At 41.9% G+C, this 22,933-nt stretch overlaps 1 protein-coding gene across 15 annotated transcripts in view; it reads right to left on the bottom strand.

Moving 5' to 3' along the window:
* Positions 1-22,933, bottom strand: part of AKAP13 (A-kinase anchoring protein 13) — a 207,328-nt gene that overhangs the window by 39,880 nt on the left and 144,515 nt on the right. For 8 of the 15 annotated variants that reach the window (XM_058846593.1, XM_058846592.1, XM_058846596.1 and 5 more), the window contains 7 exons: positions 22,078-22,159; positions 18,263-18,399; positions 11,441-11,787; positions 8,299-8,352; positions 4,900-4,962; positions 2,384-2,561; positions 1,701-1,809 (listed from right to left, as the gene is read on the bottom strand). In XM_058846593.1, the coding sequence (XP_058702576.1) occupies positions 1,701-1,809; positions 2,384-2,561; positions 4,900-4,962; positions 8,299-8,352; positions 11,441-11,787; positions 18,263-18,399; positions 22,078-22,159 (970 nt within the window). The remainder of the gene's footprint in view (positions 1-1,700; positions 1,810-2,383; positions 2,562-4,899; positions 4,963-8,298; positions 8,353-11,440; positions 11,788-18,262; positions 18,400-22,077; positions 22,160-22,933) is intronic. The other 7 variants (XM_058846594.1, XM_058846602.1, XM_058846605.1 and 4 more) reach the window with 3 other exon arrangements.

The following is a 22,933-nucleotide window of genomic DNA, read 5'->3' as shown; positions in this document are numbered from 1 at the left end:
CGGTTCCAGTCCCTCTGGCAGGGACACCTTCCACTAGGGCAGGTTACCCCAAGCCTCATCCATCCTGGCCTTGAACACTTCCAGGGATGGGGCAGCCACAAATTTTTCTGGGTGATTTACTGCATTTTATGTAGTCAGGAAGGTGTCAGGATTGGGAAAAAAGTCCAAGAGCTAAATTTTCAAAGTGATTATTCCTTCTGGATGCTCATATTAACCCCTCAAATCCTCTAATTTTCAAAAACCACCTTCCTATAAAAATTTGGCCCTTCTGAGATGTCACAAATTAATGATTGAGAAAATAAAGCTCTGAGGAATGTTAGTAATATTTACATTCAGTGTCCCAAATTCACAGACATCTGCCTCAAAGCAGAAAACTAACCCTGCTACTTTGTCCACAGCCTCTCTAGAGGCTACATCTTCTCTTTTCCTTCTTTCTCTAGGGACCAGGGTGGCCAGGCTGTCTCTAGAAGAAGATGGGATAATTAAGCCTCCATGGTATTTTCAATGCCAGGCCACAGGACTTTTTAACAGCCTTGGCCTTCCAGGGCCCCTCAGCCACCAATAGCTCATTTTTGGGGAGCCAGCCAAGTTTTTTGGTGTTTGGTCAGAGGCTGGGTGCAATGCCAAGAAATTGGTAGCTTCAGAAAACAACAGTGAAGACCTTCAGCCCAAGGAGAGAAGAGGCAGTGCCACTGCACAGGGCAGGGTCTGCTCTCTTCACAGGACAGAGCTGCCCCGTTCTGGTTACTGCTGCTGGGGGACACATCCCTTAGGCCTCGTTCTTATTCGTCATGGAATTATCATGGTGAAGAATTGAAGAGTTTAAAACCATCTCCTACAAAACACAATCCCTGTGAGCTTCCTCCAGCAAGCCTCCTCCATAAATGAAACACCTTCCTTAAAGCACCTTGTTGTGCTTTGCAAGGGGGAATCACATTAATAAAGAGGAAAGATCAGACACCATCACCAAGTGACAAGAGCTAAAATGTCAATAGGGTTTCTGGCTGGCAATTAATAAAATGAAAACGTGTAATACATCCTAAGCACATCCAGCTGCAGCCTTCTGAATGACTTTTTCAGCTGAAAGAATCAATTCAGCCAAGTTGCAAAATTAAGTGCTTGTTATCGCTTCAATTAAGCTAAACTGGAAAATTTTATAGAATCATCTTTTATTATTTTCTTCAGGAATGAGATTCAACAAATTACACCCAACTTTTCCTAAATATTTAACTCCAAATTAATAGCAACAAACTCCCCCAAGGAGATCAAGATATGGATTCTCAAGTTTCCACGTATCAGCTTTAAAAAAACCTAGATATAAGGAAGTAAGATCTCAAGTGGAATTTACCTGACATCAAAGGAAGAAACTCTGAAAGGATGCAAAATTAGATCTTTTTTTTTTTAGTTAACAAACTCAATAAATCACAGTTTTCATATCAGTAGTCTAATTTAGAAAGAAAAAAAGCAACCCACACAAAAGAAACCCAACAGAAAGAAAACAGGAGGGATACACTACGAAGAACAAAACTAAACTGAATGATTTCTGCCTTTCCACCCACAATTCCATGCAGCAGTGAAATATATATTACATATTCCTGTAATAAAGGAAGCATGAGCAGGCAGTAGCACATTTTGCCTTGGGTAGGTAGCAAGATATACTCAATTATACAGAGTGGGTAATGTAAAACTGGATTACTCACTGTCGAGCACTGGCTTGCTAATTGACATTAGAGACATGGATTTGGTCAGTGGAGATGAAACAGCAGAAGAACAGAAGTTAAATCCTTGTGGCTGTGATGTTTGATGCACCTGCAGAACAGAACAGAACCACACTGAGTATGTCAAGAATGACAGAACCATCCCAGCTTCAGATCCCAGTCCAGTGTTAATGTTTACTGCAGCTCTCACTTTGAAACAGTGAAACAGTGCACAGGTGAAATGCAACATTTTGTTTTGTCTTTTAAGTGTCAAGACAACTAATTATGCAACAGAGGGACTATATGTGCTTGATTTTCTTGCAAGACATTAAAAAACAGATATTGTTAAAACTCTCTGCCATGGAAATTGCTGTTGTGATTCCAGCTCCTCAGCAGAACTAGACTGTGGTTCAACTTGGTAAAAAAAAATCCTATGCTTACAAGTGTGTTCCCAAAAATTGCTATTGCTCTAAGCAAGAGAAGACACAAGAGTTGTGTTGCCACAAAAAACAAAGTAGAAAATTTAAAACAGTTGGAGATTCCTCCATGTTAAAGATGGAAGATTTTAATACTATGTATATGTACATATAAGGTGGAAGCCTTTGTCAGACTGTCACTTGGAAAAAGGCTTTCAAAATGTTGATGTAGCATTTCTCAGACATCCACCAGTAGTTGGGCAGCTTTACCTGGTGGTTGTAGTCTCTGATTTCTCCTTGCTCAAGCTCCTCAGTGAGCAGGACCAGGGACTGATTGCTGGCAAGTGGACTCCTCCTGAGGTCTTTGGAGCTCAGAGAAGAAGCCTCCAGGTTTGTAGAAGGCTTCTTGTTTTCACCAGAGTCTCCAGCAAGGCCTTCTAGGCTGTAACTAAAGGGAAAGCACAGAGGTCAGATGCTGCCAAACTCTTAGGGACCAGGATCTTTCAGCACAGAGCACCTGCAAACGTAAAACACACAGCAGGCACTGAAGTGTGCAGATAAAGGCAGGTGCTACTCCTCAGCATGTTCTTTTTTCTTCAGAGCAAACAGCAACATCTTTGTGCTTCTAATGAGACATAAAGATTTGTTCCTTGCTTGAACAACCATTGAAGCTCCTGGTCAATTGCCTTTCCTACTGTTTTTTTTACTCTTCTTGAGTGGTGCACATGAAAATCCAGAAACACCCCTTCTAAGGATTTTAGCATTTCTACATATTCTCTTTGCTAACTTTTCATTAGGCTGTCCCTTGGAATAAAGCCACCCAAATCAAACTACCTTGCATAGCATGATGCTGCTTGTCCTGGACCAATACCTCTCCCAGCAGCCACATCTGCTGCTGTAACACTCATCCCTGCAGCCACATCCTCTGAATCTATTTTAAAACTGCACAGTTTTGGCACTGATAATGTCATTTATTCTGCCAAAGCCGGTTTCTTTTTTACCCATGTTGTGGTTTTGTTTTTAAATTCAGTAAATGTTGTCTCCATCACCCAATCAATTTTATTTTATCATCTACTGAGGGAGCTAGGTCTTGCCCAGCAGGGCTGAGCAGTAACTCAAAGCTAAGTAAAATACTGAACTTTTGCTTGCAGATCTGTTAGAAATAAAACATTTGGCCAAACTCTGTAGAGACAGGTGCTGATAGACAAGTGACCTCCACAGAAGAACATTAATACACTCTCCTCTCACCTACACAAAACACACCCTCTCTCACACGGGACTATTTAATCTGATAAATGGTGCCCTAATATTCTGCTTCTGACCCTCCTGCTCCTTGTGCCCAACCATCAACAAACTTGCTGAAATGCCAGTGTGGGTTCACTGGGTGAAGCTTTACAGATTCCCCTGCCAGCACACAAGCACAGATCCATGGCTAATCTTTGATTTGATACTCACTAAGTCCCAGCCCTACCCTGGATTTATATCCCAACCGAGGCTAATCATGACATCTCAGTGGTGAACAAGCTGACATGCAAACACAGGAAAAAGAAAACATACTGCAGGCTGTACAGATGATTTAAACAACTACAGGAGCCTTAAATTCAGGTAGACTTGCATAGCAGGGATTAATGTTCTGCAGTCCCTTAGAAGCATTAAAAGGCTCATAAATATGCACCCTGAAAGCAAAAACTAAATAAACTATGAATAAGAAGATTTAGTAGATTTAAAAACCCCTTTTTTCATGGTAATTAATGAGAAAAAAAAAGACTGGTTGAAGCATTTATAATTTAATCTGCTTTAGGAAGACTGACTCATCAATGTGTATCAATAGCAGGCATTTAAAAGTTTATTCTAAAACACCTGTAGGTAGAAATCAGTCCCATTTCTACTGATTATTTAGGACAGAAAAATACCTTTTTTATGTTCCAAGGTGGCAACAATGATGCTACGCAGTAGAGAAAAAAAAAATAAAATAATGTATATGTGACAATACTAGTTAAAACCTGCAAATATTAGACCATAAAATAGTTATCAGTGATACTGGTCTCCAATTTGCTGATTGGCATATGTACACCACACACAATTAAACTGTACCAGGAAGAGCAAGTTTATTTCTCAATACAGGATAAGAGTTTTAATAGCTCTACCCATAACCAGCAAAAACTGCCAGAGAAAAGCTATAAAGCCATAAAATCTGGGGGATTGGCTTCAAAACAATATTGAGGAAAGATGTGACTTGCAACCATCAATCTCAGCACTGGGACTTTCTAAAGAAGAAGATGCAAACTTTAAGAGCCTGGGAAATTTTCATCTGTGTTGATCAGACTGTTTTTTTCAGAGAAGGTTTTACACGACTAGTCTCTCTGAAGAAAAGCCTAGGTTGTTCATTTTACAGAGAGCAAGTCCATGTGAACTTAAATCCTTTATGAGACTGATCTGGTACAAAGCAGTGCTGAATCATATTTAATCCTGGTTTGATTTTTCGGCTGTCACAATTATCATTCTGATCACTGCTGCGGAAAAAACCACGGCTTGGAGTCATCACGGAACAGAGCAGCTCAACCCAAGAGCGCAGCTTCCTTAATGCCAGAGGCCAGTGGAAAGCAGCCACCACCTCCACCTGCAGCCCAGCTCTGAGGATCCACTCCCAAGGGGAATTGCTGAAAAAGCAGACCAAGCAAACAAACACGTGCACGCTTCAGCCAGAGCAGCAGTGGAGGAGGCGATGCACGAGAAGCTGACGACAGGGTGTTTGCAGTGCTCCTGCACATCGATTCATACCATACCTTCTACAAGTAAAGTCAGGACCCATGGTAATGTACTGTACGCCTGAGGGACACCAGCTCAAACTAGGAACAGCAAAAGAGGCAAAGAAAGGAGAAGGGCGGTGATTATCGGGTTGTTGTGGAACGTGGGGAACGTTAAAAGACTCTCACTCTCACGTATCTTAAAAAAACAACAACAAACTCAGAAATAATGCAGTAGCACACGTCTGGTTGCACAAACACACCACAGTGCCCCAAATGCCTGAGGCTACCACTGAACAGGGGGCAGGACAGTCCATGCTTGCCCCAAACCAACCCCATCAGTGAGTATACAATGTACTGGAAAAAAATACTCCTTGTGGGGAGAGAGGTTTTTGGGAAAAACAAGGCTAAAACATACCAAAGCCAATTTGTAATTAAACACACACAGCCATTGTGTTAGTAATGATTAGTATTTTCCTGGTAACTCTCATCCTCAAATCAGAAAAAGAATCCCTTACAGATATTTCATAGTGTGAATCCCCTCCATAGAAATATTAATAACCTCAGGCTACACTTAGAAAAATAAGGAGAAAGACACATTCTTAAATGCTGCACAGCCAGTCAGTGAAAGAGGCTGGAAGAGAAAACAGGCTAATCTTACTATTAACTTGGGATTAAATCAAGAGTGCTTCTATCTAAAAGACCTTTCAGTTCCCATTCCCCAGAAGAGTCTCAAAGTTGCATCATGGAAGACATCAGAAATGCAAATACAGAATGCAAATATTTTGGTTGTTACTTTAGACTGCTTTTGTTATTTTTTCTCTGTTAGCTCGTGGCTCAATTGCAGGTTTTGCAGAAACAGAGAAATCCATCTTCTTGTCAGCTATGACATTTATATGATCCCTAAATCCTGGAAAAGCTGTTCAGGAAGCACCCATTGTCTGAAGGGAAATTTGCATAAGCACAGGTCTCAGGTCCTGGTCTGAGATCCATGCAAGGAGGGAACATGGTCAGAGCATGTGCTGCTCCGTGACAGGAGCCTATGAAAAGGGCAGAACAAATTTAACCCTTCCTGGACAAGGAACTTTGAGTGCCAGAAGCCTCTGAGGGCACAGACCAAGATTTAAACCCACTTAATGCATCATGTCATGACAAGTCCTCATATTGTTTCCACACACAGTGCAACACTGGAAATATTCTGTAAGGGTTTGACAATTGGAAACATTTTGGATGCTCAATGGTAAAGTTCAGATAACTGCTGCCTGTTTTATAAAGGATGCTAACTGGGTGAGGATACACCCAAAGCTTTGCACCCAAAAGCCCCCAGGTGTGTTTCACCAGTAGCTCACAGCACAGTACTGCAAACATTCTTCACGAACACATTCCTTCCCATAACATGCTAATACTTCCAAGTGCTTCATCATCCTCACCCAATTCAACCACAATGGCAGGTGTTTAAGTATTAGTGGGGGATGGTAGGGACTAAATACTTGTGTGAAATCATAGAGGAACCAAGGCCACAGGACTCCATCACACACAATCTGCACTCTCAGGCTTGGGTTCAGCCTCCCAGTGGGTCACTCAGATCTGCTCAGGGGCAGCTGAGAAAGCATCCCAAGGAAGGTGTCACACATGGCTCCCCAGGACATCTGCTTGTGGCCACAAGAGACTGGCAGACCCTTTGAGACAAGCTCGTGTCACCTTGCATTCCAAACTCACTCATTTTTGTGTGGTCCCTTTTTCGAAGGAAAGAAGATTCTCCTCATTAAAGAAACCATGTAACATTTACACTAGACTTTAAAAGATTCCTCTATTCCTGATCACTGCCATGTTATGGTGATGATCCCAAATGCTAAACTGCAGGGGAGGGAAATAGAAAAATAGAGGGAGGGAAGAAGAGGAGCCCTACATATGTAGGAGGAAGCCTGGAAGTGTTAAGATCTCAAAGGAAGAAGGAAGGGGATCTGTTGACAAAGGCTGTGGAAAGCACTCTTGCAGAATGTCAGTCCTGTGGGGGAGCCACCATAAAATCATAAAAAGATCAATTCAGAGCATGTAAAACTCCTTTACAGAGGACATCTTGGGGACGAGGATGAGCTTTTATCTACATCAGCCTTGTGGGAGAGCATAAACTGTTGGAATCAGTTTCAGGCTCCTGCTCCCCAAGTGGGGTTAGAGAGGATGATTCCAAAATGGTTTAGAGACCAGAAAAAGTGTGAAAATGTTTATGAAAGGATTATCACACATATCAGATCTGATCAGGTATTCCAGACACTTTCTTTATTCTACTTGCAAGCTCATTGTTTCAGGATATTTTGACTCCAAATACTAACACAGCTCCAACAGAGGAGCCTTAAGAGATCACTGATAAAAAGAAGTACATTTGCATGAGCTGAGAAGACAACCACTGGACTGCTTCCTGCACTGATGCAAATGAAGTGGCTTCTTAGAAGTAAAAAAAGCTTTTTCTTGTGTCTTTTTAAAACAATTCTTTTTTAAGAGTGCTCTTTTGAACTGTACAGCACTGCTAGGGTTCACTGATGCTGATGCACGGTGAGGCATGGTGATTTTTTTGGTCATAACATCATTCTTTTCACATGTGGGAATGTGGTAGTTTGTTTACACACACATCACCCCATCCATATTTCCAGTGAAGTGAAATCCCAAGTTAACCTGGCACAGGAGGGGAGGTAGCAGGCTATGGGAAGTGAGACAAGATTGAACCACTGAAGGGCAGAAGTTCAACCTCTCTTTTTTCTTTAGCCTAAAATGTCTAAGTGTGGACAGTCCACATCTGTTGTGTCAAAAACTAAGTATATATTTATATACAAATAACTAATGCAAAGGTTACATGAGTGGAACTGCACATCCGTGGGAAGGATGAGAAATTGAAAGTTTGTTATAGAGAGGAAAAACACATGGAAGTAAAGAGAAAAACACATTTTATTTTCTCTTTTTTAGGCAGATGGTTATAAAAACCATCACAAGAGCAAAATTGAAGACATTAAATTCAACCAGCTGCAGATCTTCAGAGTGTTCTCCAACTCTGAGATCGTGTCTGACCCATCCCCTCCCCTAGCTGCCCTTCCTGAAAGTCTTGCCAGGAGTCTCTGATGTGCTTTAAATCCAAATCACACACATGCTCCCAGGTAAACTGTTTTAACCAACTACAAATTTCACACATGGTGAAGGTCAACAAAATCATATCTGAGATTTCTTTTCCCTACTGACATAATGTTCTGGAGAAAACAGCTCAAGCATGTGCTCTGTGGGGCACAAACCCTGACCTGGGTCAGACTGGAGAGAGAAAGCAGCCAGGTGGGATGCACAGCTCTAATGCCAACACTTCCAGAGGTCCTACAGGTTTTCTAACATGAGAGGATGGAGTTAGTAGACATTCAAACACAAAACAGTTAGTCACATTAGTTGGCTTTGTACCTTCTCCTATGAATGGGAGGCTTCTTTATACCATCCCCCAGAATTCGCATTGAACTGAAAATGAATCATGGAGAATGGTCAGCAGCTTGAATGAAAAAAAAAATTAACAAATGGCAGCTAAAGGATTAATATCCCCAGCACACAGACAGAGGGAATGGACATACAGGGAAAACACAAAATGAAATATGAAGGGAAGCAATGAGTCTCTGTGTTTCTCCTCTCTTCTACAAATAAATCCGGTTTGGTTGGTTTTATTTTGTACAGAAAGAAGGCTGCACAGGTATTGACCATGATGCAACTTTGCTGCTGCCAAAGCCAGGTCAGTTTAAAGTTTAGATAAGGCCAAACTCTTTGACAGAAGCTGTTAGCAACAGTGATTAACACCAGCTCCAGTTTTGCAGTTCTTAATCCATCAGTGAAACATGAGGGTGTTTCTTTCCCCAGCCTGGATGTTTAACACACACTGCAGCATTGTTGAAAGACAGGCATTTCAAATCTGCTACGAATGTCAGGAATTAACTGAAGGATGAACATCCTTTTGTGCAGCCTTGCTGGTTTTCTTTGTATTTTAATAGCAAAATGTAGGCATGAGGACTATCTGTGAAGTGCATTTGAGGAAAGATGGGAAGTGAAGGGGATTGAGCATTTTTTCACATTTCATTTAAGATTATTATTTTTTCATCCTGATCTTTTCTGTGAACAAATTTTATACTCATCCCTCTAAGAAACAGGAAACACATAACGGTGGAAAAGATCAAATTTTACAAAAGGCTGATTTTTTTTTTTTTTTCCGTAGGCTTTTTGGATCCTGTATCAGCACCTTTATCTAAGCTTGACTTAGCTATCTTTGTCATCAAGGTTAGGACTATTTTTGGTGTGGATGAGGGCTGCAAGTGGTTGCTGGGGCAGGAAGCACCTCTCAGAGCCCAGCTGATGGTGCACTCTGTCACCCCATTCCTCTTCCTGGCTGCACAGCCCAGTTCTAATCCTTGGGCTGGTTTCGGTGGCAATTCAACTTTATTTAGTTATTTTTCTCCTCATTTAGTGAGCACAATCTGCTCACCTACAGAGCAGAGAAGTGCCAGAGGAGGGGAGGGAGCACAAAGGGTGGTGGGAGCAGCACAGATCCAGCCAGACAAACCTCAGCCAACCTTGTGCTCAGGGTTACTCCACTTGCAAGGTTTGCAAAAGTCAAGTTACAATAAGGACTTTTCCCCTTCAGCTGGAAAAGCATCTACTGCATGAGAAATAAGTGAATAAGCAAACACTCAGAATTTAACTGATTTGAGTGGAAGTCACTTGTTTGCACTTCCTCAGTATTTGTTGTTTCGCACTAAGCAACGAGTCTCAATAGCACAAGAGCCACATATGAAAAGAACAAAGAAAACAACAAAACGACACAGCAAATAATCCAAATTCCTTTCTAAAAGAAGCATAAAAACAAACATGAATTTAATCAGCACCACAGACCCACCCAGCTTTTCTTTTAATTCCCCGACATGACAGCTATCCTTATGTAGCTGCAGCTGTATGTGAGAACATATGAGAAGAATTACTGTTCCTTTAACTCAGATTTTCTTACATTTACAATGAACGTATTTTCCCATATCAGAAACAGCCTCCAAAGCGTGATGTAGGAGAATTTAACCCCATCTGTTCAGTGTTAGCAGTGATTGCCAGCTATGCAGTTTATTACCCTCAGAAATCCTTATGCATCAGGCCCTACACTCAGAAGTAAATCTCCCCAAATGAGTTTATGAGCTTATGGACTCATTCTGTCATCTGCAGGTATGCTGACTCTTTTGTCACTTTAAAAAAATTGATGGGCATTACTTGACTTATTTAAATATTACCTGGGGACCAGGAATGAAGCCCAAAAAAGATGACAGTGTTCAACAACAACAATAAAAATATTTCACTGTATGCTACTTAGAGGATCCCAAATGGTTTTCAAAATTGACTTTAAAACCTGAAGGGTCTCTGATATTCCTTTAGTGAAACCCTAATTTTGCTGCTGTGTGTAAAGGATGCAGACATTCCTGATGGGAGGCTGCTGCCCCTCCCTGGATTATCCAAAGGGGTCAGTAACCATTTTCAGGAACCCGCAGTGAGTGGCCAGTTTTAATTTAATGCAGTCCAGCCCCACGTGCAATGGCTCTGTTTCTGTCAACAGCAGAATGTTTGCCATGAGGACACAGCAGGCAGCCAGAGAGTGGCACTGCCCTGCACACCTGGGCCTGCAGCCTCTGTGAGCTGCAGGGAGGATGTGGCACCCTGACCCTGCTAAAGCAACTGGCAATTCCTGCTCTGGGAGCATTAAAGCACATTAAAAACACTGGCCAAAGCTCCACTGGGCTCAGAATACACAGGATTTGGCCTCAAGAATCTCACAGCCCAAATGCTGAACAGTGCAGGGCATGGCAGGGAACCTCACACCAATTACTACTTTTTGGCGTGTGTCTTCCTTTATTTCATCTTCTTCCCCACTGAAATGGGGGACTGAGCAACTTTTCTTCCCACAGTGACTTGGAAGCAGCATGGACACACACGGTTTGTATCCCTCTCCCCCTTGCACATTCTGAAAGAAGAGATGGGAAAACTTCCTTTTTGAATCTTCCTGACTAACACCAGGGACATCGGTGACGAATTAGGTGGAACTTACTGCCCATGAGAGACTGAGGTGGAACCAATTCCGTGAAACAGGGAGGACCCATCTCACCATTATGAAGAGTTTCCACAGAATTTTTTTAAACCCCAGTGCCTGTGTTATCTCTTAATACAATCAGAGCAATAATGGTCATGTTTATTCTGTGGTCAGTGAGATTTAACACTCCAATAATTCCTTTGTACAGAAAGGGGGCGTGACAGTTCTAATGGAAGACCTGTCCTGAGGTAATTCCATTTACTCTGGAAAGCTCAAGCATACTGTAGGTATTAAGTACTTTAATCCTGAAAGTTAATTTAAGAAAAACCAAACAAACATACATTAGGAGATTGTCTTAACCTCTTCAAATGAAAAAGAAATAATCAAAAGTGACATGCTCACTTCTGATAAACTCTTCAGTTTTATCATGCCAGGTTAAAAGCTCAGATAAATATGCATGAGTGGGTGCAGAGTAAATCAAAGCAGCTCCTCACTCACCTCCTCTGATTGATTTCTGCCTCGTTGGTGGCATTCTTCCCCGGCCCCCAGCTGTGCCGGCGGAAAGGAGACAGCGGCCGCATGGAGCTGCGCAGGACGGAGGAAGGCGCGGGCACATCCGTGATGCTGTCCAGCTCCTCTTCCTTCTCTCCTCCCTCTGAGGACACCATGTTGGTGCAGCTGCCATCCAGGCTGTGCCTGTCCTTGGGCTGGGCAAAGCTCCCCATGGGTGGGAAGGGAAGGGACGTGTCGCTGCCCAGGGATGAGTTCCTCTCCAGGGACATGGTGTCATCTGCAGAGGAGCTGGAGCTGGTGACATCACATGCAGACTGCTCCTCTTCAGGCTGCTGTGGGTAAGAAAAATTAAAAATAAATTAAAGTAGAATTATAGACTGGTTTGGGTCATAAGGGACCTCTAAAGATGAGCTAGTCCAACACCCTTGCCGTGGACAGCGATATTGTTCGCTATATCAGGTTGTTCAGAGACCCGTCCAGCCTGGCTCTGAACACTTCCAATGAACTGAATACACTTAATATTTTAAGCAAATGCAAATATTTTATATTCCACACGAGCTGAGAGATTTCTTAGTCGATGGCATAAGGCAAATTAACCATCATAGAACTGAGACTTTTTGCTCTGGTTTCAGAAGAGGTTGAAATGCTCTGCAGGGTGACCTTTTCCAACCCACAAGTCCCTGGCTGCCATTACCCAGGCTCCCAGCCCAGATCCTCTGCCTGCCTTCCTCTCCCCAATTCTATATTTCATCCTGCACAGCAAATTCTGTTCCTCTCACCATTTCTGGCTAAACCTGTTATCAATCAAGGTGCCATAAAACTGCCAAAGGTTTACTGAGAGAAAGTAATGGGGAAGGGGGTTATCACAGCTCCTGATGACAAACTCCAGCCTCTCCTGTGGGGCTGGGATGGCCTTGTAGAGCTCAAGGGCAATGCACTGTTCCACTGCATCATGCAACACAAAAGGGAGAATTACTCAGTAGCAGAAAACAGACAGAAAAAAATAAAAGCTTAATTCTTCATCCCCAACTACTTTCCATTAAACAGCAAGTTAATACCACGGTTTGCAGCATTTTTCAAATCCAACTGTCATCCAAAAATATTGTTCTACAGGATCAGCCACCCTGTATTAGAGCTTTTGAGTCATACTGTAATTTTTGGGTTTAATTTGCTCCAAAAGCAGTATGTAGAAGCCAAACTGGCTCTCTCTGGCCAAAGGCCATGTGCTGACCATACAGCCCCAGAAGAGCCCGTGCATATTCTGTGTTCCCTGTGGCCACCATAAAAAACACAAGCATCTCTCTGACATCACCTCCAGCCTGAAATGGTGTTTGCCCTGAGGGACTGACATGGGAAGTTTCAACTTATCCTCCTGCAGAGGCCTGTGCTGTATCATTTGAAAGAATCACAGGCAGAGTGTCAGGCCATGCACAAGAGAGCGTTCAGCAAAGCCCTGGTGGTTCAGTGTCCTCACACAGTGGGCTCAGGAGGCTGGGCAGGAGCTGAGTGCCCCAGGGGCTGCAGGCTGCCGGCAAGCACTTGGCAGAAGACAACTGGATACAAAATCCTGTTCTTGGAAGGGAAAGATGGGCATCAGACTCCATGGAGGGAAGGATGAGCAGGAGTGATGTTAAACAGCCCAGAGACTTTTGTTTTTCTGTGATTTATTTGAGGGGCACACACTATAAGCTATAAGCTTTTTATTTAACTGAACAAAAAGAAACTGAGATATGCAAAAAACCTTCTAATTGAATATTTCACTATTCAGAGAGAAGTCTTGTTTCAAGCTTAGCTATTTTTTATTCGTAGTTCAGTTTAATAGGTATACAATAACGTTCTGAGATGGTTTAACAAAATGCTGTCACACTGCTGCCCTTCTCACATCCATCACAGGGAAACAGAGGGAAAAAAAAAAAGACAGCATCCATAGCACAACACCAAAGTACAAGAACCTTTTAAACACAAAGCATAAAAAAATACACTTAAAATACATCCCTCCAAAAACATTCACTTTGTGTTATGTATGTCAAACATTAATAGAGGATTTCAGAAAGCTATGTTCTGAAAACTAGTAAGCTACTGGATTTGATACATTTGAATAGGAAGCTGAGGTTTAAAGAAAAAAGAACTGAAATGGAAGCCCTGTGAAGTTTTTGATGATGTTCAGCAGTATTCAAGATAATCTGATATTTGTGTGAGTCATGATGTGATCTTATTGAATTGCTTAAATACAGACAAATCAAGTAGTCATTATGTGGATAACACTCCTACAGTGGAGGAAAGAGTCTGCCACTTTTCCAAGACAGAAAAATACTGTCAGACATTAGATCAGACTGGATGGGGTTTTGGAGCAACCTGGTCTAGTGGAAGGTGTCCCTGCCCACGGCAGGGGGTTGGAACAAGGTGAGCTTTAAGCTCCCTTCCAACCCAAATCATTCTGGGATTGGGGCAGCAGAGCAGGGGAGGAGAGGACTGACTTCACCCCATCAGCTGTGTGAGATATGGGAGAGTTTGGAAACTTTCAATCCAGATGGAAATCCAGAAACAGAACATCAAATGAAATAGGGAGGAATTAGAGTAAAAGGAGGGATTTTTATTTCCCAGATGAGAATACTGCTGCAGTTTGAAATGCACAACAAAACCCACCTCCCTAACAAGGAAGATTTAGGGATTTTATCACAAAATGCAGTTCAAGGAGACATTTGAGAAAATCTGAAAAATACATTTGGTCCATTTTAACTTTTACCTTGAGCATTCCACTGACGACAGAGCACAATAAACAATTCCCTTGAACTTGTGGCCCATGCTTATTCTTCTAAAAATATTCTGCCATCATTTCAATGATTTTTTTTTTTTTGAAACAAAGGAAAACAGTTAATATGAAAGACTACTTTGTCTGAAAAATGCCAAGTGTGGCTGACACGTCTAAAACATCTATATTATAGTCACCACTGCAAAAAATCAGCTGTCTGGCCAGTAAATATGCATTGCTCTTTAATCCTATTTGAGGAAAAAAATACCATGTTTGAAGAAGAGAATGAGCTCTTTTCTTACAGGAAAAAGGAAATATTAAAGAAATACTAATTTTCTTCAAGTTAGGCTTGCTGGATTGCACCTCAGTGAATTCAGGGCATAACTGTGACCATAAACCTCGTGGCCAAAAAGAGCCTTTACAGATGTTTGCTAATAGACATTTTCTTTGCCCTCAGTATTTGCCAAGAAGCTTCTAAGAAAAAATAAGATAAGGTGCAAAAGTGAGTATTCTGAGAAAGAACACATGTAATTCTCCATGAATAGGGATAACAGAAATCACTGGGATGGTGGGGGTATAAGATATCTTCTTTAGCTAAATCCCTCCACTGTAGGAGGTCTTGATAAGGGGAATTTAAATGTTCTTTCAATCATTTCCATGATGACAACATGCAAAGTGCTGAGACAAACTTTCTCTGTCCCCTGACCTTCGAAGACATTAAAGGTGTTAGAGTATTTTAAAAAAGAAGATGAAAAAAATTAAGCCTTGGAATCTTGAAGTTTATTTGGAATACCATTCCACTAAAGGAGCAAACATCTTTAGTTGGCTTGATATACATAATCCAGCAGAGTAATTTTTTATTTGGATTTGCCTGTGGCTCCAGGTTCCTTAAAATTAACTTCAACAGTGGCCTTCTATTAATTATTTATCATAACTTTTATGATTTGGAGTGGAGGTGAAAGCCTTTTCCTGAAAATTTTTATTCCTTTGGGTTTGTTTTGTTTTTTTGCACAGCTGTTGTTTTTTTTTTTTTTTGTTTGCTTTTTTTTAAAGAGATACAAAAAAAAAAAGCAAAACATTTATGTATTTGTGTCTTTTCTTTAAACAAACCAAAACAAAGTTAGAAATTAAACAATGTTCAAGACTGAGTTGCAATCCCTTCCTTTGGCGATGATCTGTGGGTTCCTGACTCCCTTCAGCTGAATCATTTCCCAAGAGGCACATTAAAAAGCTTCCCAGTAACGCTGGACTTCGGTGGCCGGTTAAAAGTTAAGATGAGCAAAGCATGTGGGCTCCACCCCAGGATGTTGCCAGATGATTGTGAGAAATGACCTTATGCAGCATTAATCATTCAAGAAGGAGGATGCTGCAAAGCCTGCACAGATGACTGTCTGGGACAGAGAGGGAAAAGCAGGATGACGAGGACATGGGAATGAATGCTGATGCAAAAAAAAATTAAATGTTTTGCTGAAGTCATAGACTTGGAAACAACTTCTGCATCTCATTGACAGCCTGTAAAGTCTGAAAAAACGGGCAGGTTTTAGTGCTAAAGCTCCCTGAACCCAAGAGCTCATGTTCCACAGTTCAGCACATGTCCTTCAGAGAAAGAAATGAAACAAGCACAGGAGAAGGGAAGGAGATGGGAGAGGAGCACACAGCAAACACCAGGGACAGGGTGAGGCACCTGCAGATCCTGTGACTTCACAGACCCAAATTCCTCATGGTCCTGGGACAGAACCACCAGAGCTTTCAAACTGTGAATTTCAAGTGATGGCTGAGGAAGCAGCACAAAGACCCTGGACAAACAGCAACTTGCTATTCCTACATTTATTTTAATGCATTAAGCAGTTAGCATAGAAGTAGTTATTTCTACAATAAAAAACCCAAAAACAACTCTAGTAGACAAAAGTTCAACTCTTTCTCCACAGAAAGGGGAAACAAGAACAAAACTGGCAATAACAATAATCACCATGACACTGAAAGGTTTGAGATCCTCTTTTTGTTCATAAACATATTCTGTCTCTTCCCAATTTGATACAGAAGCTGTACTATTTCATAGGTTTATAAATTATCAACTACAGCCAAGACAAGCTTCTTACAATATTTTCTGGAAAAAAGATTACAGCCGCCACTTATTTTGGTGGTCATTAAAAATATCTATAATTTGCATTTCTACCACCTGGAGTCAGTACTGTAAAACCAAATAGATTTAATTAAGGAAAAAGCCCACAACACTAAATTAGTTTTTCTGATCTGTTAGAAATAACTTTAACTGCAGAAAAAATACTCAGATAAATCCTGAGAAAGAAGACAAGGAATCAAGCTGGTCAGGAAAACAAACGCAAAGCAACTGAAGTTGAGATTAGCTTTGAATAACTTCCTAAACTCAACTCAGGAACCTTTTGAAGCCATTTGAAGACAAAGTCTGCAACCCACTGCATAATGAGAACAATGCAAAGGCTGATAAATTAAGAAATTCCCTTTCAACAAAGAAAAAAAAATCCTGCCTCTGCCCACTCTCCACTGGCAACTGAAGCTCTGCTTTCCCCACCACCTCCTCCCTTCACTATGGCATCCCTGCTGCACTGCTCTACCTATCCTGGTTACATTTTAATCTTTCTTTCTGGTATTTGGAGAAGGAAACTTTCCACATAAGAAAGGGGAAAAGCTAAAATTCTGTAGAATATAAAATTTGCTGTGTTCCCACTGCACTCTTCTCCCACACTTTCCCATACAAGCATTACATCAGGCTCAAATGGCAGCTGGCTGTCGCAATCCCTGTCACTCTACACAAGGGAACTGAAGACAGCTCTGCCAAACAGCCTTGTACTCTGACAATCCAGGGTCCCAGATCCTTTTGACACTAGGATGGGAAAGGGTGAGGCTGGTGAGCTCTGTGCCCTACCACATGCATTAAGGATGACTTTACTGTTCATTTATAGCACATGAGATCACTTAGCCTGGGCTGTGGTGTTTCCCATCCTGCTGGAAAATATTCACCACCATCTGATTTGACTTCAGCAAACGGAATTCTCTTCAATTCAATACATTTCTCAGAAAGCCAGTGTGAAAGCTACTCTGAGAGTTAAGTTTTTCAGAGTAGGAGCTGTGCCTGCTCAAACCTATGAGCTGCAGCTGAACTAAGGACTGGGGTTTTCATGGAGACCACAGTGATGGCTGCTCTAAAGAAGGGTCACATCCCTTTTGATTCTACATCACTATATTCTTTCTGGGTGCTCTTTCATCATCTGCTTATGCCAAGAATACAAATTACAAGCAAGATGACTCTTTAAGAGCAAAAACCTGATGACCCCCTGAATAAATTCAGGCTGCTTTGACGTAGATGCAAAAGACTGATGCCAAAGGAAGGCATCCTCTGCTCAGGAGGCCAGCTCTGTCTCTCACGTCTCTCCCACTCCTCAGCAGCACAAAGTGTACAGGGATGACTAACGTTAGCAATGACTTCTGTTGTTGATTTTAAGCAAACTTAAAAACACTTTCATTCTACTTGCACGCAAACAGGCATTAGAGGTATGTCACCTAGGCAACAAAACTATTCCCTGGAATTGGCCTGAAGTATTTAGAATGAGTGTTTCCTTCCTATGACACTGCATTTACAGAAAAACACTGGTTCCTCTGAGAATTACAGCACATAAATCCAAAGGTGTCAGAAGAGAGGTCACAGTTTGCTGGAGAAAAGCTCTTTGTTACATGAGTTAAAGATGGATTTCATATCGTCTGTGCAATCCCTAATGACCTTGCAAGAAAATCCACCTTTTCAACTGTTCCTCTGGTGCCTGATTTACTTTTGGAAAGACAAAATTACTTCCATTTTTTTAACCATTGGGGGCTGCACAGCTTTTGGAATTCTGCTGCAAGTAAATACATCCCTCATGTTGCTGCACCCGAGGAGGAGACCGGATCCTTCCCATCTATTTGGTTCCAGGATAATCACTTCCAGGTTTCCAGCTCACCAGTGAAACCAAGATGATCTGTGTGTGCTGTATGGGTTTATCAGAGGCTTTTTTAACCATATCCCAACCAGGCTTTCTTACCTTCCCAAAGACAAGGTCTTCCATCCCATCACCAGGCATGGGGAAGAGGTCAGACTCACTCCCAGACTCTCTTTTAAGACCACCCTGTGACGAGGCACAGACGCTGCTCAGCCCATCCTCCAAGAAGTTCTCACATTCTGCAGGAGCAAAGCACAAAAAGTCACAACTTGAGGCTTTCTGCAGCATCCACACATCAGACCCGCATTCTCTCAGTGAATTCTGGGATTTAAATCATATAGCTTTTATTTATAAAGCTTTATAAATTTGTTCACGTCCCAAAACTGCCTGTGAATTCTCAAATGATTTATTCCAGAGTTTAAAACTCCTTTTGAAGTGCATCACTGAAGTACATGGTGTATAGTGAAATTCTCCATGAAACAGCTGTAAACACTTGTAGCTTGAGTTGCTGATAAATATACTACATATGAGGTAACCCATACAGTGCATAATGGGATGTTTCCTATTGACTGCAACAACTGCAAAATTAGATTCATATTCAATAAATATAAAAATGTAACTCGTCAATATTTGCTTTCTTTCTCAAAGAATCAATTCCCTCTAAATGCCAAGGTGCTTTTAGTGCACATTTGGACAACTATTTAATTTCTTCTTCTACACTCCTTACTGAAAAAGCACTACTGTGAATTCCATGACAAGCTTTACTTCTTCAAGACTCAAAAAAATTAAATGATTTTATTAAAAACTCTCGGCTTTCATAACTCCTTACATTGAAATATAACCATGTTGCATCTGTTTGTTTTCTCAAATGCTTCCAGCTGTTTGCACTGGGTTAATCAGGAGTACAGAACTAGACTGCAGCCCCTCTTTCCAAAACCTCTAACAGATAAGTTTTTGTCTAAGAAACGCCTGTATATATTTTATTTGTTCATCCTGCAGGCCAAAGTATTAATGACAATTTTGGCAAAAATTGAACATTCATATTTCCCAGCTCAAAATATTTTCTAATTATTAGCTTGTTTGGTTTTGTTTGGTTTTTTTTTAAAGAAAGGTGCTATTTTGCATCTCCTCTAACTAAACAGATCCAAAATGTGCTCAGCTGTCTGGAGAAGAACCAGGGCAATAAAACATTAGTTCACTCTTAAATTATACCTCACTAACTCCATCCTTGGTGAATTCAAACTTAAACATCAGAGGAAGGACAACAGGTTTGAGTAGCTTAAGGTCACCTCTTCACCTTCCCCATCCTTAATCTGTGCCTGACAGCAGCTATAGAACACCCCAGCCACATCCCAACTGATGGGAGAGACTCCACTTCTGGAGAAAACAGCATTACACTGATAGTGGTGGGGCTGTCCCCACTCAGGGCAGGGGGAGTTGAAGCCAGTCAGAAACCCCATTACCCCACAGAGGAATTTCCACACTGTAGAGAATTGGAAAAGCACTTATTGGATGCTGCAGCTGCTCCTGCTCCCCTTTCAGTAAACCTGGAAAATCTGAACTGCTTTTCCATCACCGAGGGGGAGAAGGGAGGGGAGAGAAGAAGGGGGGGAATGAAGGGAAAGAAGAGACGGAGCGGCTGTGAGGACGCGGGCCAGGGGCTGTTCATCCAGCTGGCAGCCAGCACAGCATGTCCACAGCCCAGACTGAAAAACAAAGGGGTTCCAGCCACGTTCCACTGGAAAATCAGTGGGGACAGCTCAAATGTGCTGAGGGATGGATATCTCACCCTGAGGCATTGAAGTCTCCTCTGCAGGAGCCTCCCAGGGGCAGAGGAGATGAAGCAGAGGGGAAGGATGAGGAGCAGGGTGATGGGGACCCCTCCACACACCTCAGCTCATTTGTGCTGAGAAACTCATTCCCAAGCCTTCTCTTCCCTACATTCTCCTTCATTTTCGGTTGGAGGTGTGCATATTTTCTCCATTTTCTCCCTCCCCTTTTCTCAGTTTGCTGGGCTTGTTTTGAACTGCACAGACGCCGCACAAAGCCAGGCTCTGTGTCTCACACCCCTGGCAACACTTCTGTGCATGATATAAAGGCAAAAAAATACAGAGAAAAAAGCCCTAGGAAGAACATTTCCAAGCAATCTCGTCTGTACATTTTCCAAACTCTTGTGTCCTCCAAGCCAGGGCTGAGCCCTTCAATTCTATATTGATAACTACATATCTGCTACACTCCTCTGCACACCTAATTTCAAAAGCATAGACAGAAAATGAGATGCTCCAATTTCTGGAACTGCCTTCTAAGATCTGAGGTCTCTGCCCTTCAGCAGACAAAAAAGGCCTAATTCCTTATCAAGTACTGTATTTTTAAGTTAGCCACATTGACAGCTTGTGGTTTTATTGCTGTTAAGTGTTGCCAGATTTTTCTTGCCCTCTCTACAGTGCCCAGCACCACAGAGCAGCAGGAGGATGCCTGTGCAGTAACAATATTATTTCTAGAAAGGCCAGAACCTGCATAACCTGAGATCCTTCTGCTGCTTCAGTCCATCTGGAGAGCACATTTACTTAAAAATCTATCTCTTCATGCTTTTGTTACAGACATGTATTACTGTAATTATTAATATAAATCTGTATATACAGCTACCTAATTACATAATTAATATTATATTTCTATAGTGTAGTATTGCATTAGATAATTAATAGGTGTGCAACTGATAGTGATACGTAGGAATATGTGATTATATATTTGGAAGTCAAATGAGTCCATGTTCTTTTGCAGACAAATGGTCTGCAGTAACTATTGCCTGAAGCATAAAAACACTGCACCAAGAGGCAAAGGATTCATAGATACAATTAGTAAAGAAGAGATATGGCAATACCACAGGTTCTCCTGTAAAAAAAACCTCTTGAAACAGCTATTGCTGTTAATAACTCTTCTAAAAAGGGCAGTATTTTTGTTTGCTTGTTCATTTGTTTTTAATAAAAAAGCAATTATTTAACTTTGATGTGAGCTAGAACTTCTATTTAGGATAAACCCCTCACTAACCCCACACTATCTCTTCGTAGCCTACAGTCTAAAAGGCTGAGTTTAAATTTTGCATTGACACTCAGCCATTTTCTTTCAAGTCTCTCAGATAAACTGAAGGAGATTTGGGTGAGACCACTGCTCATAAGGACAGCAGGACAAGAAGCCTCCTCTCCATGAGCAGCTGAAGCGAAGTCCCTATTCAGGGCCCTGATAAATTACTCTTTTTGTTTCAAACATGCATAATCCAGTGAAAGAAAATGCTTTTTTTCTTATCTTGGACACCAACCCTTCTTTGAAGCTTGCCCAGACTAGATTTTCTGTCCCAGTGGAAGAGCCAGAAAGCACCAGCCAGCACGCAGGGCTGGGATGGGAGCTTGGCACAGCCGGTGGGCAGGGTGTGGGAACGATGGCTCTGAACAGCCTTCCAGCTTCCTGAGCCTGGAATCATGGCAACTTTCAGAGGGAGAGGAAAAAAGTAAAAATCTCAAGCCACGGAGTTGGGACTAAATACGGATTTAGGAGTTCAAATTTCTGGCTTTTTTTCTTTTACTGTATTATCCTTCTAGCTAGAAACCATGTCTGTGTGACCCCCACAACATCTTTCAAGTTAATTTAGAAAAAAAAAAAAAAAAAAAAAAAAAAAGGAGGAAAAATCCAAATACTGAAGCACTTGAAATGCAGAGTTACTTGAGACGGTGACACACCACACAGCTCCCTGCTAGTCAAGTGCCGCAGCCATGTGCTAACAATGACTCACAGCACAGTCATTACACAGTTTCTTTAATTTATGTGTTTTCCCCATCCGGGACAGGATGTCAAAAACAGGGAGAAAAGGAGGGATAGGAGGAGGGCTGCTGGTGTGGAGCTGTGCTCAGCACACGACTCACCTGGAGACTCCCGAGTCCGCTTGCGCTCCAGCAGGGAGGGGTCGGGACATGGCTCCAGCGGACACCAGCTCTCGCGGTTTATCTGGAAAACACATCACAGCACATCAGAGAAAGGCCATTCTCACCAGCACCTTTGTTAGTCTCCTCTCCAATATCCCTCTGCATCAACCAGAAGATACAGAGTTATGGCTTAATTTTTCCCAATAATAAAAATGTCAAAAGCAACATACGATTTTTTTAAAATTTTTTTTGCATCACTAAACAAACCTTTAGAATATGCCAAAACCCTTTATTTCTCCATGGAAAGTTTGATTTGAAGGTGGCTCCTGCTCAAGGAAGGAGTTCAGAGGGAGGATGAGTCAGTGTTTAAGCTACTAGTAGAGGACTGGATAACCTTGGCTTCAAGTCCCACCTCCACCTGTAGAGGGACTACAAAAGAAAATACTCTTCTGCTTTATGCCTCAGTTCACTACCTACAGAATAGAAATTCCTTACCACCCATATTGCTGTACAGATAATTAGCTCAGAGATATCAAAGTGCTCTAGTGATGTGGAATCGAGGGCTTGGGAGGTGCCCAGGTGATGGTGAGAAGCAGAAGCACTTTGGGCTTGCATTAACTGCACTGATGATGATAGAAACACCCTTTTTAACACTAAGACACATCACATGGTTTATTTCAATATCAGCCCTTATCACCTCACCCCGTCCTTCACCCTTTCCATGACTCCCAGTCTTTCAGCAAGGATAACTGATGTGTTCTCGGCCTCCTCCTCCCTCTGCCTGTGCTTTCATCTTCCTCACTCGGGTTGTGCTGTCCAGCATTTTGACTCAAGTCTGCTGGACTATCCACAACCA

The sequence above is a fragment of the Poecile atricapillus genome, chromosome 11, assembly GCF_030490865.1.
Source record: "Poecile atricapillus isolate bPoeAtr1 chromosome 11, bPoeAtr1.hap1, whole genome shotgun sequence".
Lineage (NCBI taxonomy): Eukaryota > Metazoa > Chordata > Aves > Passeriformes > Paridae > Poecile > Poecile atricapillus.
The sequence above is the reverse complement of the archived record's forward strand: the minus strand, read 5'-3'. Positions and strand labels throughout refer to the sequence as shown.